At 42.4% G+C, this 15785-nt stretch overlaps 1 protein-coding gene across 1 annotated transcript in view; it reads left to right on the top strand.

The window, feature by feature from the left end:
* Positions 1–15785, top strand: part of VPS8 (VPS8 subunit of CORVET complex) — a 53499-nt gene that overhangs the window by 11401 nt on the left and 26313 nt on the right. Inside the window, exons 9-18 of the mRNA XM_059822354.1 lie at positions 648–767; positions 1959–2015; positions 2431–2513; positions 3878–3962; positions 4996–5094; positions 8674–8763; positions 9216–9262; positions 14235–14376; positions 15047–15136; positions 15558–15600. Coding sequence (XP_059678337.1) covers positions 648–767; positions 1959–2015; positions 2431–2513; positions 3878–3962; positions 4996–5094; positions 8674–8763; positions 9216–9262; positions 14235–14376; positions 15047–15136; positions 15558–15600 — 856 coding nt within the window. The remainder of the gene's footprint in view (positions 1–647; positions 768–1958; positions 2016–2430; positions 2514–3877; positions 3963–4995; positions 5095–8673; positions 8764–9215; positions 9263–14234; positions 14377–15046; positions 15137–15557; positions 15601–15785) is intronic.

Genomic DNA, 15785 nt, shown 5'->3' with positions numbered 1-15785 from the left:
TCAAGTCAAGGCAGCACAGCCACAAGTTTCTCAAAACATTCATAGACTAACAGCTAATTTAATGTGAGAAAAGGAACTTTTCCCCAAACCTACAATCATTTCTTAGTCATTTGATCAGTTCTTCTGCATACCATAATTGAAGTGGTGAGTGCCTGGGGCTTGAAGTCAAATATATTTTTTTTTCCTCCTATAATTATTAATTGTATCTTTTTTCCTCATGTGACAACATTTCCCTGCTCAGAAGCTCTGTTACATGTCCAGTGATCAGCACGGACTACAGAGATGGAGATAAACATGGGTTTGGAGCCCCATCATACCCGAAAATCAGGGACATGCAAGAGTATTTCCCTTGAGTTACACGGCAGAGAGGTCGAGCCTCTTCAGCTTTAGGACAGAGGTGATTTAGCAAGGACACATCCATTGTCTGTGTCTTCAGGTGACGCAGTTAAATGCCATGGAAGGTGGCCTGTCTTTTGACTTTCAGGATGGACTAGCACCAGGAGATTGTGTAGATGTCTGGGGTAGGCGGAGACTTGATGGCTGTAGAGGGATTTCTTGTTGCAGTGTCCTGATTGCTTTCCCGAAGGCAGCTGCAGAATCAATCACATGTGTTTTTATTTTTCCCTTTTTTCTCTAACGCTTCTCAGGTCATGGTAGAGAATTCTGACTTCACCCCATCGCAGGTTGGCTGTCTCTTTACCTTCCTTGCCCGCCAGCTCGCCAAGCCCAACAACACGTTGTTTGTGAACAGGACGCTTTTTGACCAGGCAAGTATTCCTTTGTGAGGGGTGAAAAAGTTCCAAACAGGGTGCGGCACCGCAGAAAGTGTGACTAGTGCTGTGGACTGAAGCAATTCTGGAAGGACTGGTGCATTATAAAACAGGTAGCGTCTTGCTGGGACTTTGTTGTGGTTTCAAAGAAGCGGAGCAGGAGAGAGACCACAGAAGCATGGTCAGTTCTGTATTTCAGTTTGCCTGCTGGAATTGTGTGAGAGATAGGGTCAGGTCCTAGGAGATGGAACAGCCTCTGCTCCTCTTCGTGGAATGGCAGATTCCTGTGGTCACTAGAGTGTCAGGAGAGGGAAAGGCCCATAAGGGCCCGGAACCACGCTATTTATCTTTAAGTCCCAGTGAGCATTTTGGTGGCTCTCTTGTCACTTGTTACATGTATGAAGATGCCAAAATAGGGAGATAATGGATGCCAACTAAAATGAGGCTAGCGAGCTTATAGAGCTTGTATACGTAGCTGGTAATTTCTAGTTTGCGTGGCCGCCATCCTTCTCTGCTGTTTGAAATAGACTGATATGCACCAATGCATGCCTAAAGCTTGCATGGGTTAAGCTTATGTCCCAGGTTAAGTCCCAGAAATTCCAACTTCAATGGCTATGGCAGTTGTGCTTTGATGATAGTATGGATATATGAATGCTAATAAAAAACAGCTTAGAAAATATGTCCTATGTCATAATTTAAGACCCAAGAAGTTTGTGGAGGCTAAATGGGTTTGGATTAAACACTGTAATTACAGATATGTTAAATTTTATGAATTACATGATTTCCTGTTTTTTCTGGGAGAGATGGCACGGTCCGGGAGAGAAGTCGAAAGGGTCAGTGTAGTGGTTCCAGCTGTTTGGTGTGTGGCCCAAGGCAGGGTCATGGGGTCCCCTGATTTCTTCTATATTCCCTGGGTTCCCCAAAGTTTAGTTCTAGATCCTGGTGCAGAGCCATAGATTTCCCGCCCTGGAGTCTTTCAGCAGTTCTTGGTTACTCCAGTATTCTTAAGTGTCCTTAGCTATATGACCAAGTAGAAGGTACCTCACGGATGAATAGTACATTCAAATTGCACTGTTGTGTTCTGATTTGCTATTGCCATTATTGGTGCTCCCAATCTGCTTATTAGATTTATGCTAACAGCTATGCTAACCAGGCTGAACTCATGCTAACTTCTACATCCTTGCACAGGTCCTTGAATTTCTGTGCAGTCCGGATGATGACTCCCGCCATTCGGAGAGGCAACAGGTAACGGTCTTCAAGGGAACGTTTCTTTAAGCAACAGGTATAACCAGACTGTAGAGCGAAGTTGAGCCTCATTGGGAATGTATGCTGGCTGAAGGTCGTATGCTAAAGCCGGCGCCTAGCATAGGAATGGTAGCTGGCATGGAAAAATTGGGCAGTGCTGTACACAGCAGCAGTGAAAGAGGATCCTACCCCAGCATTGCCCACAGGAGAGGTTTGACAGCAGTAAGAACAGAGGCAGGGAAAGTCCTGGATAAGCACATGACCTTCATAGTTAATGGGCAATCAATTCAAAAAATCTGTAAAACAAGCCCTGTGTTACTACCAAGTTTAATGGAGCAGGAAGAGTGTACTTTTGAATGGCACTGGCTGTCCAGCTACTACTGCAATACAAATAACTGGCCTTCAATATCTGCAGGTCCTTTTAGAATTGCTCCAGGCAGGAGGGATAGTACAGTTCGAAGAGAGCCGTCTTATCCAAATGGCAGAAAAAGCAGAATTGTAAGTTGCTGTGTACAATGTATAAATACTGCCTTTAAATCTCCTCCAAAGCTTTTTTCCTCTGCGTTTCTTGTTCCTACTTTGCAGCTGTGTTTGGGATTATTGTCCCTATGCATTCACATATGCTTCATTTAATATGTTCATATTTATTTCCAGTCTTTCTATCTTATCTCTACCGGGTGTTCTTACAGAAAGCATTGTTAAGGTAAGAGAGGGTAGAGCTGTGGAAACCCTTCAGCATGAAACCCTGTGGGGCTTGATGAGTTTTGGCACTTCCTATCCTAGAGCCCAGGCTTTGTTCAAAGGTATAGTTGTATATTTGAATGCTCTACCACTGACAGATGGAGATGACTCGTTGGGGTGAGACCCACAGGTGGATTTAAAAGCACGAAGGGGTCTGAAGCCACCCCCATGGTACTCATTTTAGAATTGAGTAGGAGAGACAAACACAGCGTCTGGAAAGGCTAAAATTTTCCACCATCTCTTTTAGATGCTTTACACTTTCAGAAAGAGTCTGTCATGCCTGAACAGAGTCAGCCAGGGAGGGGCATCTTCATCCAAGTCTTGAATTTGGATGTTACGTGAATTAATCCATCGTACTACAAAGGACCAGAGGGGCAGAAGTGCGGTGGTGGGGTATGCCATGCCTGTTTTCCTGCGTGTTCTAGAAGAAGTTGCTCAACCAATTTTTTTTCAGACTCAAGAAATGCATTTTTTTTCTCCTTGCTTCAGAGAGTTTGACAGCCAGAACCACTAGCTCAGCCACTGCCATCAGAGCTAAAAGACTTATAGTGTAATGTTATTTAGCAGACTTTTCATTTGTTTTGCCTCACTTGCATCTGTTTTTATCTAAAGTCTCAAAATATTGAAGAAGTTTATTAAAATCTGAAGGTAGGAAGCTGTGTCATAACACATTATTGAGTCACATTCAGCGGTATTTATTGGTATTGTGGATTGGTATTGTGGATTGGCCTAGCTTAGAGCTGAGTGTGTTATGGAAATAAGGAAGATGATATATGAACAGCAGAACCTGTGAAACCTGATTTCTTTAAGGATTTTTGTCCTCTGGCCCTTGCCTGTCACCTTAGTAACTCTGGTTTTCTCTGTTCCGTATGCTAACTTCCCAAAAAGAGGGAGGTTGATTGGCCTGTGGCTGATACTAAATGGCATGTGTAAACTGGAGCCACTCAGCCTGTGTGCTGAAAACCGTAATGTAAGATACTTCCGAATGCTTTTCACAAAACATGCTGTATTTTCTTCTGAGTGCTGCCAAACTGTGCTGGATCTGAGCTACCTACTTCTATTCTGCTGACTCGACTGAGTGAGTGTGTTTTTCCTAACGTGGAAAGTATTTTTTGTTTTAGCTATCAGATTTGCGAGTTCATGTATGAACGAGAGCTTCGCTATGACAAAATAATTGGCTGTTACTTGCGTGATCCAGTGAGAAAGGTGAGTAAATCTGGTGCTTCTGGCCTTTCTTCTCCATAGTGGTGCAGCCTGTCCTGCTGGCCAGAGTGCGAATGGGCACAACAGCCCTGCTCTTCTCTTGTGCTTCTCTGTCTTAAAAAGTGTCCTCCTTTACACTTGAGTTTTCTTAGTTATAGTCAAGGCTTTGTGTGTGTGTGTGTTGGAGAGGAGTTGATTTTTTTTTAAAGCTTCAGAGTTTTTGGTTTCTTTTTAAATTTAAACAATGCTAATATGTAAAACCTGAGTGCTAGGTGGGATTTATTGCAAATGTTGCTAACTGCAATACTTCTTTGTTTCTGCCATCAGTCCCCTCTTTTCTCCCCCTGGACAGAGTCTCTCTGCCTTTACTATCTCTTTGCAATTACCTTCTGCATGTGTGTAAGTTGCATATCTGCCACAGTTTTTGAGGTATTCTCTTCCCTACCAGCAACAGAAGTTGGGAGGAGAGTCTGGCAAATTTGATCTCACCGGCTCCTTATGAAATCACTGTGCTGAAAGTTGTGTGGGTGACGAGTCAGAAGAGATAGGTTGTGATAGGGAGACTGTCAAAAAATACGGAACAGGAGAGCATCTGAGTGGAGGACAGTGCAGGAGAAACTGGGAGAGAGGCTAATGTCGAAGAGGAACTCGGGAATATGCTGGGAAAACTGACCTACCCTCTGCTAGAGTGTTCTTTTCTCTGCCTGTGCTCCTAGCTGAGGAGTGATGTCCTGTCCTTTCTCCCTGTGAGCAAGAGGGGGCATTTCTAATAGTGGAAGACAATTCTCTTTGACCTCAGTGCTTAACACATTTAGCATCAATTCTGTTCCTCTCGGCTTTTTTTTTCCTGGCAGTTCTTCAGGAACTATTTAGGGACATATAATCTCGCCTGCAGATAACTTATCCTGACTTGCTGAGAGAGGACTAGCCCTGAGGTCATCCTAAGACTGTTTGAAATGCTCTCCCTTAGCAAAACCTAACGCTGTTAGTGGCGCTGCAGAACATACTGTACCATTTATGGTTTTATGCCTTGCAGGAAGAAGTTTTCAACTATATTCACAATATCCTGTCCATGCCTGGCTACAGTGCTGAAGAAAAGCAGTTGGTGTGGCAGAAAGCTTTGGAACATATAGAGGTACAGTGTATCCTAAACCCACGGTACCTGAGCTACTGCTAACTCCTGTTGGATCTGCCTAGTGCTGTTCTGTAAGCAGAAATGTCACAATTTCGAATCACAGCTGTTCAGGAAGCTCTGACTTTAAGGTTTAGTAGTCTCATACATCAATATAAGTGCATTTCTTAGATTCAGGCCGGCCTCCTTGGTCTCCTGGTTGCAAGTATTGCTCTCTGGATAATGGGACCTTATCAGGGGATGATAGCTAGTGAGTGTTGTGTAGCAGGGAAGGGAACCATTAGCAAGTCTTTCATCTCCCCAGCGTGCAGCAGCAGCAAGGTCAGGACATTGACATCCCTGACCTCACAGTCTGTGGTATCAAATTCCTCATCTTACAACAGTTAATAGCATTCAACCTTGGTACGCTGGCACTTCCAACCTGTGGGAAGATGGGGTCGTGACTCCTGCTGTATGACACAGACTATTGCCAGACTTCTGTAGCTAATAACTTTTCCCATCTCTGCAATCTCTCTTTGCTTCAGGGGATGGAGATGTGTCTGAAATAATTGCCCAGTCAGTAGACATGGGGAATCCATAGTATCTCTAGTTCCTACAAGGTGGTGTCAGTCCTCTCCAGGGTGATCTGGAGATAAGCCAGGAAAATAACTCTGTCCATAAAACAAGCATGCACTTGCCCAGACTACTTAGCAGAAAATGGCCACAGAAGTCTGTGTCCTGTGAGGTGGACAAAAAAGTACCAGGTACATTTGAAAGACACAGAATACTTCTAGCCTCTGCCAGAATCTTCAAGTAGTGCGTGACTTAAGGAGAAAATGGACCGAGAGGGAAAATGATTCGAAAGACAATAAACAAAGAAACGCTGTGAATCCAGCTGTATGACATGCAGCTCGCTGAGCTCACGCCCACTCTCCAGATGCACTTTCAGAGCCTATGGGAATTACTGGTGGTGATGGTTGTGCTGTGGCTGAGTGAGCCTGGCTCATTACTGCTTTATCAGAGCAACTGTGGTTCCACATGGGCTTTCCAAGTTGAGGAAACTGCTGTCTGCTTTGCTGCTTCCTTGTGTCTGCTTCATTCTTCTCCTGCTGCATCCCTTGTCTCTGCTTGTATTGGTATATACAGCCCAAATAGTTTGGCATTATGAGTGAGTCAGCCTCTCTCTGTAACCCTTATTTTGTGTCTTTATCAAACTACAGGCAGGTCTACTTGCTGGGTCTCTTCACCCTGGGGCCTTCACAATTGCTGTTCCACACTTGGATGTCTCGGGACAAATCCGAAATGTCCTGGGTTGCTCTTCCTGGTGTTTCTCACTGTGTTGCACTGGTTTTGATAAGCTTGTTGGAGGCTAAGACTGCCAGCTTTTCATATTGAGTTGTTTGTTTATGTTTTCTCAGTCTGGCAGAGCCACTTCTTGATTATTGTACAGCATCAGAAGTGCCCAGAGCTGTGTACTTTTCTGAAGTTGGCAAACAACAGAAAAAATTCCTCTCAACTTGTCCATGGCCATTCTTAAAAACAGGCTTTCTTGCACTGTTCCACCAGCCTTGCAGGTAACTGCTGGCTGCTTTTCCCTGTGCTTTTTGCAGCTTCCTTCAAAAAGCTGCTGGGCAGATGATCGGTTTGGTAGGTCACCTTTCTTGGGTGCTGTCATTGAGATCAACTCCCTCTTTCCTTTTGGCGTCTTCCTTTTCCCAGGATTGGTGAACAATATACACAATTTCATGTGGCTTAACAGCTTATCAGCTGCTATGGGGTTTTGGGTTTTTTTCCATTAATCCTGCTCTCAGACATTCAGAAGACTTAAAATAGTAAATAACGTTTTACTAGGATGGTGCTGTGATTTCAGGTCTTCGAACAACTGTCCTTTCATCTGCTGAGGTATGAAAGTAGCAAACCAGCCTTTTCAGTTGAAACTAGCAGTGTCTAGAGAAGGTTTCCTGGTGATTGTATGACAAAAGGTAGGGTTTGTGATCAGTGCCACTTTTTATTTTCGCCGTCATCCGACGTACCTGTTGTTCCTTGATGTTTATCTTGAAAACAAAGCCTAGGGCTTCTCTTCAATCATAGTGCTGTTTGCGGTGGTCACTTTCTGTCCTCAGACCCATGTGCCTTGTGTCAGTACTGTCTCCTCAAGGGCTGTCCACCTAAGAAGTACCATGTCTGCAAATGGCTCAAACCTGGGAGAGGATGAAAACCCAAGCCCAAAGCTTTTGCTTGGGGGTAGGTTATGAAGGTCACACTGATCCAAGAGCTGCAGTCGATTACTGGGAGGCTGGGCCATCTCCCTCCAGTCAGTCTTGTCTTCAGCAGTCCTGAAGACTCCCAGGGAGGGTTTGTGCAGAGAGAGAAACAAAGGCAGTCACACTACATCCTTTCTGCATCCCTCTGTGCTGCTGTGGTTAAAATTTTCGGGGTCCTTTGGATTGCCTGGGCTTGTAAGATGAAGGGGTCATGCTCCTGAGTGCTGGGGAAGCAACTCAGAGCTGTGGCTCATGCGGTAAAGCTGTGGGGTCAAACTCCTCAGAGCTGCTTTACATACAATATGGTAGGCAAATTTTGCTTTGGAAACCTCACAAAATGCATCTTTAAAGAACTTGTGGAGTAGTCACAGTCTTTCTTGTTATTTCCTTTCTTCCCTTCACCCTGCTCTGTTGCTGGCATTGGCTGAATTTGGTGGCTGCTACATCTGTCTGGAGACCAAGCTAGTGCTAAGTAACTTTTTCAGACTTTTTTTTTTTTCTTCCAGATGTATGTTTATGAATTTTTTCTTTCTTTACCACTGTAACAGTTGGGTTTGTTTAGTAAAGCAATGTTGTCTCTTCTTTGTAGGCTTAGCAGGGGCTTTTGGGAAAGGTTACCAAGTACCCAGTATTGGTTTGAAGCAGTTGCTTCTTATTTGTTTGGAAGCATGGGTGCATTTGGAAGCACTAGGAGCAAAAAAAGTCATGTTCTGGGTTATGTAAACTTTTATGATATGAAGCCTTTTAGATCAAGGTTGACAGGATGCAAACCCACAGGCATCTTAAAGATTTTTTTTTTCCTTTTATTACAGTAAAGAAATTATTCAGTTTTTTTCAGGTCTGGACAGGTATCAGTTACAGTTACAAGAAACCTGCTTTTAAACTTCTGGTTTGGTTCAGTTCAAGCCGGTTAAACACTGTTTCCATTTGACTGGAAATTCCCTAGGGTCAACTGAGGGCTTTGTTTCCTCTCTGATGATGGCTCCTAGTTGGCACGAGCTGGTCTTGTTGGCAGGGGGTAAAAGGCAGTTGTCAGAAAACCTGATGAAATAATTTCCTCGCCCTAGGACTGAGATGTGGTCTCGGTGGTGTGAAGAGTTTTTTTGCATTTTTACAAGGCCTGTTGTGTAGTAAAATCATCGACTTTCAAATACGCCTTTTTACAAACTACCCTTCTAATGTTTTTCAAAATCACTTTTTGTGTGATGGTGTTCATAATTTTACAGCTTTCATCTAGGCAAAGATGCAGTTACAATACGAATGGCCACAGTGAAACTGCATAATTATATTGCCTATGAAATTAAAAGTAATTCTTTTTGTTGTGTTTCCCTGTCCGAAGGAGTTGCTCTTGCTGAGCCCATGTAAAGCAGCCGACTTGGTAGCCATTCACTTCGGTGAGCAGATTGAGAGCATCATTGCAAACCTCCAGGTAAAATGTCAAACTTCATTCATGTTGGTGCTTCTTTACAGTGGGGTTGCCATTCTTGTAAGAAATGATGGCTAAGAGTAATGGTAAGTTGTCGCTCTGTCATAAATGGAAGAAAAATAGCTTGATGGTTACTCAGCTGCAGGAATTGCTGCATTTAAATTATTTGGCCTGTTTGTAGAGTTCTGGCCGTAAACATGTATGATCTCTGAGGTGCTGGTTGCACCACTTGATAAGGCAGTTCTCAGTTTGGAGTTCAGATTGGCTTGCCCTCAGAGATCAGAGCTGTTGGCAGCAAACATATCCTCTGAGTATTTACGTAAGACGAAGTCCTAAACCAACTTCTTCAGCAGGCACCAGCTGTGAACAGTATTTTCTTCAATGGATATGGTTCAGGAATCACTGGTTCATAGTACATTATTTAAAATAGTAATACTCTGTCTCCTGTTGTACAGGACCAGTTTTTACTCTTCCAGTTTCTGAGGAGTCTCCTTGATCCGAGGTATGTAATAAAATCAGACCATTTGCAAACTACAGCTTGAAAACATGGGTTAAAATAAATTCCTTTCAAACACTGTATCAATACACAGCCTACAGCCAAGTTTAGGGCTTGGAGAAGGTGACTTGCCCTTCAAACTGCACAAAGTTGAGATGGATAGCATGGAAATGAGTGTTCTGGGGAGCATCCTTTAGCAGAGCCCATGCTGGCTTCCTAACTGGGAAGTGGCGTGGGTTCCAGTATGTGCAACGTGATGCCTTTCCCCACGCTGGTGGGAGTTTGGGCATTGCTGTAACAGCTTCTTTGAGAAGGTTGTGAAACAGTTACCCTGTGACTGAAACTGCCGTTTCTGTTCTCAACCCACCGATTGATTGCTTGACCAAGGTGCCCAAGTTTAACATAAATAGAAGAGCGTTTTGGTCTGTTAGCATTTTTCATTTCTGTTTTATTTCAGCATTGCTGCCGTATTTCACTGCAAACGTCTCCTTACTTGCTTGCTCCATCTGCTCCTGTTCTTTCAGTATTTCAGCACTGAGTGTTCTCTTTCTGTTGAATCGGTTTCAAATGCTACAAGACCTTGATTTTCTTTATTTATTTTGTAAGACATTTATATATGCACAACTCCAATTGCCTTCAAGCAACCGTTAATGCAATTGAAGGCAAGATCTTGTTTTGTCAATTGGCTGCACAATTAATTGGGCTTTATGAGGAGCAGGAGAAGTAGAAAAAGATAATGTTATCTTAATTCAAGTGTCGATGTTTCAATTCTTGTTGAAGTGGAATAAAAAGCATGCTTTGGAAGCTAGAACCTGGAATTAATCACTTTTTGGATTTTGTTAGGATGCAAATTAAAAATAAATAAATAAAGGTCATGTTTTATTTCCTGAGGTTTTTTTACAGTCATGTTTGTATGCAAGATGGGAACTTCCACACCTATTTTGTTTCTTAGAAGTCAACATAAAATCAGCATTTTGCCAAGAAAGTATCTTGGTTGGGTTTTATAGCAGAGAAATTAGATTATTTAGTTAATAAATGAATAATTTTTTTTTTAAAATTGAATAGTTAAGCAGAAATGATACCCAGCTGGATGTTAAGTAGGACTTTGTTTATGCTGTGATATCACTTGCCGCAAGCGAGGCTCGATGAAGGTAGTAATTAACCTGGATTTTAATCTTATGCATAGAGTGGTTTCCATAATCTCCGAGTAATAAACGTATCTAATTTAGCTCTACCGTAATTAGAGCTAAATACAACCATTTCTCCTGTATTTATCTTCTAATCAAAAGCAACACGTGATGTTTTCAAACCAGCAATAGAAAGCAACTGTCTGTATCTGATCTTTCAAACGATTTCGGCTTTTACCCCCCCAAGCCTGATGTTCAGCAAGGTGCATTAGGCCACATGGCTTGTCACATTGTGCCGTGTGTCCATTAGGAAAGCTTACGAACAGTTCCTTTTCCCTCTGCGTTCCAAAGTCCACTAATTCCCTGCACTGCAGTAAGACGTTGAGCATCCCAAGTAATGGAGAGAAACCGTGTACTGACTGGATTGTTTTTGCCAGAATACTCAATAAGCAAAAGATAAGTGGGACAGTTGCGCAGAAATATGAACAAAATACTACTAAATACTTTGGATTTACATATGCTGGTGACTGACCGTAAAGCAGAAGGTCTGCAAGCCTGAGGTTTAACCTATTGCTATTAAGCTATGTGTTCAGTAAGGAGTGTTCTGTAGAGATCCTAGATTGCTGGAAGGGCTTTTTTTTAATAGTATTCAAGGTCCCGTGGTCCGTTTTCAGTGCTGTGAGGCTGTCTGCTTCGAAGACCTATCGAAATGAGCTGAACTGTATCCTGAGAGAGGTGGGAAAGGAGGGAGAAATCTTGCTATGCAAGACCTAGTCTGCAGATGTACCTCTACTTTGTACTATATCTATACATAAAATAGTGATTAGGTTCTTCTGAAAACATCTGTCTCCCTTCAGTCAATCTAAATGTTGATATGCTTTTCTGAGCAAAATTCTTATTAAAATAAAGACTCTTAGAGCAGTAAATGAGCTTTTAATGTCGCAAATACAAATGATTGCTTGATCATATGGGGACAAGACTCATCATGCTAGCGTAACTATCCTAGTTGGTGGAATTGCATTAGGGATTAATTTGGCCCATTTAATTCAGCTAGAGATTTATTTTAAAGGAGATGGAAGGGGGAAGGGAGGAAACAGGGTTAACAGAAATTGCCTGGGGAAATTAAAACCAAATGTCTGTGTGTTTGTATCTTATAAGCAGCCACACAAAACAGAGAATGTAGTGTGTATTGCTCAGCTCATTAATCACAGCCTTTGCTACGTTTCCATTATAAACGCTTGAAGTTTTTTCCTCTAAAAAAACAACGCGGTGAAGCATGTCTGTTTGCAGCATGTGTTTGTGTAGTATACCAACAGTATTAACCTACTTAGCAATATGGTGTTCTGGGTCTATAAATATATTAACGGATACTTAAACTTTTAGGTTCTGTTACAATGGCTCTTCTCACTGACCAGCTATCTGTGACACTCGCAAAGCTCATTTGTGCCAGGTTTTGTGAGAAACCAGTGATTATCTCTTCTTTTTAGGAAAGAGCACATAGAGTATGGCAGGGGAGCTGTTTGGCATGGTTGCATGGAAGATGAACCTGATCACACTGTGCTGAGCAGGACCTGCAAGTCTTAAGACTGTTGCTTAGTTTTTAACGTTATCAAAATCCAGCTTTCTGTTCTCTCTTCTCTGCATTTCTTAAGTGAAATGGTTAAGGAAAAGGTTGGCTTGCTCATGAAGTCATACTTCATACTAGGTGCCAGAGTTATTTCCAGACTGGAAGTTTGTTGTCCTGCTAAAAATGTATGACTTGCCATTTTTCCCATTTTGGTAGACAGAGATCGTTTTAGATAGAAAGTGCTTCTTTATTTTAGTCTAGTCAAAAAAAGAGTAGAACGCTCACTCCCTTACAGGCATTGGGGGAGTTCATAGCATGTGTGCTGTGAGAGGAGTGGATGGTGGAAGCAGGAGGCCAGAATTTAGGGTTCTTGTTTGGTCTTTCAAAAGTCCATTCTTCTATTTGATGTCAGAACTCAGTAGTTTGGATACCAATTTTTGTACAACTGTGTCCATACTTTGGACACTGCGATCAGTACCTGCGTGAGGCTTTCATTTCTGGGCAAATATCATTTATAATCAAGTGACTGACATTGTAATCACAGTAAGCTTCTTTTGGTTTGCTAGGGGCACAGTATTCTCCTGGCCTTTCTTAGATGATGATAATCCTGTTAGCTCTTGTAGCTCCCAGGAAATAGAGGATCATATTGTATATGAGACCTTTCCCATCCCGTGGTTGTAGGGTTTGCACATCAACGCATCTTCTCCTGATTAGGAATTTCTGTTCAGAAAGGTAACAAAACTAAACACATACCTTGATCTGTTTTCTTTCCTAGCAGAGCTTCAGAACATGTTTTAGAGCCGTGTTTCCTAGACAGGATAAGCTTCTGCTGTTTCTCTGCGTGAGACATCAATCCTAGAACTGCCACGTGAAGTTTAACCTATAGTGGTGGTGAACTGCTGTTCATGTGGAAGGGTTGCAGGTGCTATATCTGTCTCTAGGAAACTATCATCCTTTCCATCCTAACTCTGAAATCTCTTGCTTCATGTTGCTCCTTTTAAAAACAAGATCAGTAGAAAACAGGCAGGACACAGGGACAGTCATGGGCACTGCACGCAATTCTGTTCTCTGTTTTGTTTCCTCCACATTAGGAGTTTATTTAATAATAAACCAAGGGGTTAGAAAATGGCCACTGCACAAACCACTGCCTGCAGCTGCTGCTGCAAAGGAATCGGAGAAATCCTTTTTATTAATCCAATTTTTATTAAATGAGTTTAATTGTACTCTGAGCTTCACCTGCAGAAGTTACCTTGGCTAGAATCGGAAGGGAAGCCCTGGTTTGGCCTCCTGAAGGACTCGGGCCAGGCAGCATTATCCATAGGGACACCAGGAGAGAACCAGGAGAGAAGAGTGTCGGGTCTGCACTGCTGAGTGCCTGACCATCACGGCAGCGTTGCTTGTGACAGGTCAGAGGAGGTCAGGGACATAACGAGGCCAGGAAACACAGCACAGGTTGGAGACTTCACCTGCCTGCGTTGACTGAGCAGATCCCATGCTGGGAGATGAGGTAGATGTCATTAGTTCCAGCTGAATATAGTTCTGTAGTGCAGCAGGTTGCAAAACTCTTGAGAGAGGATGCAGCCTTTGGCTGAACAATATGTGGGGTCTGGTGCAAAACCTTGCAGTTGGCGATCTGCTCTACCAAGGACCGTAAAGTGCATGGACTTACTGCCTGTGCAAGAGCAAAACCCAATTCACCAGTTTTCTTCTGTCTGAGAAGAGGAACTAAATAAAAATGGGGATGTCTCCCTAACAGAAGCATCTAGCTCATTGACATACGACTTTATAAAAGGGATCATATTCTAGCAGATGAAACATTAAAATGTGATACAGCAGGTCAAAGAATAATTTCAGGAGCATTAAGCAAAAAGCAACAAAATATTTCTTCAAACACATGCAGAGAAGGTCTATAGGACAAATAGATGGCCAGCATCTAAAAAGACCATAAGGTTTATTGAGGAAATTAGGTGAGTTCTTTGTACCTCTTTGCCATAGCATTGCTGAAGAGGTGTCTGTACTAGAATCTTTCTTCACAGGGGGTCTTTGATAGTCTAATTTATACTGAGGCATCAGTAGAATATGTTCTGGAACAAATGAAATGCCTACTAACAAACTTCCAGCACCAGTAACTATTAGAAACAGCATATGTTTTCTCTTAGAAACAGATTTTTTACTTCTGTATTAAGGATAAAAGACAACACGCAATCGAGTAAGAAACTCTTCTTTCCAGCCAAACTTCTGGGCTAGAATTTGACTTGAGTCTCTTGTGCCTTTTTCATTCCAGAGAAGGCATTAACCAAGACCTGATACACTTACCGCCCTGCGTCACTGAGCAATTCATTGAGCTGCTGTGTCGGTACAGCCCAGACCACGTTTTGGAGACACTTAAAGTTCTGGAATACTGCAGATTGGAAGAAACCATCCAGGTAGGAAAGACATCTATAAGGGCAGGGGTTAGGGGAAGCATTCAAATCAACTCCTACCTCTTTAAAGTACTGTAAAAGTACTTTAGCCTAGGTTGTGGATTAGTTCCTGGATACTCTTCCTAATCCATTTCCTACGCTGTTTGTCTCCTTGAGCTGCTAAACTGCTCTCATGCAGCATGGCTAGCTATGTTTAATATGCTGATTCTGAATGTAGTCTCAGGGCTAATGAGAAAAGGCCATTAGTGCACTGAAGCTACTGAGTAACTGCAGAATGCAGATTGGCTGTGTTAACGTTGATTAGTATGTTGAAGGTATATGAAACCATGGGCCAGGGGTTTTTGGAAAGCAACTCTGCCAAAGTTTGACTAGTGCTGGGAGGGCAGCTGTTTCTTCCCTTTATGAAAATTTTTAACAGTAATCCATCCTTGATCTTGATTTAAGATTTTTTTTTTTAAAGATTTTGATGCTGGTGGTAGCAATACTGCAAGTTGAGAAACAGACGCCGTGTAGCTGGTGGGGGGGAAGTAGGAGTGCTCAAACTGGGTAACGTGCCTATGAACACATGGAGACACAATCCTTTCTGACCATCTGGTCATCATTGTCTTGTGGAGTAAACAAACACTGGCAGATTTCTTAAGATAGACACTTACCTTTTTTTCTTTTAACTCAGATAACCCAGAAACATCAGCTCCATGAAGCTTCTTCATATTTACTGGAGAAGAAGGGAGATATCCATGGTGCCTTTCTGGTTATGCTTGAGGTATGGTACACTGAAATCCTGAATGTGGCAGTTTTGCCATGCCAGTATGGCATGACGTGCCATCAGCATGATAGCCTATGTTAAGGTTTGATCTTGTCATTGCTTCTCGATTTGTTTCCTGATAAAATCCACAGAAGCATTTACCTTCTGTGAAATAACCATACGTTGTCTGCAGACTCAGCAGATCGGTCTATTTTTCTGGCATGTCTTCGAGGATCGAGTATATAATAGACGCTGAAATATGTTTTTCTTAATCAAAAATCATCTTTCAGCTCCTGTTTTCCTTTCTGTATTTGGAAAGACATTTCTGCCATGTTAGTCATATTGGGGGAGAAAATGAGGGTGAGCCTTTGTAACCATACCTTTTAAAACCCCTTCTATCAAGGTTCTGCAAGTTTACTGTTCTTCTCTTTTGTTTCAGCGATTGCAGAGCAAGTTGCTGATGCTTACGCAAGACGACGAAAGTAAGAGTTATCAAATTAAATTCCATTTTCTATTAAAAAGAGATAAACACAAAAATGTGAAGTGTGTATGTTTGACACCTGGCATAATGAGATCCTCTTTCAGGTTTCTAGGTATTGCAGCAACATTTTTAAAATTTATATTCGCACGGCTGTGGTTGTTGTTCTGATGACGCTTCCTTACTCTG

This window comes from Gavia stellata, chromosome 11 (assembly GCF_030936135.1).
Source record: "Gavia stellata isolate bGavSte3 chromosome 11, bGavSte3.hap2, whole genome shotgun sequence".
In the NCBI taxonomy this organism is placed as follows: domain Eukaryota; kingdom Metazoa; phylum Chordata; class Aves; order Gaviiformes; family Gaviidae; genus Gavia; species Gavia stellata.
This window is presented reverse-complemented; position numbering and strand designations above follow the sequence as displayed.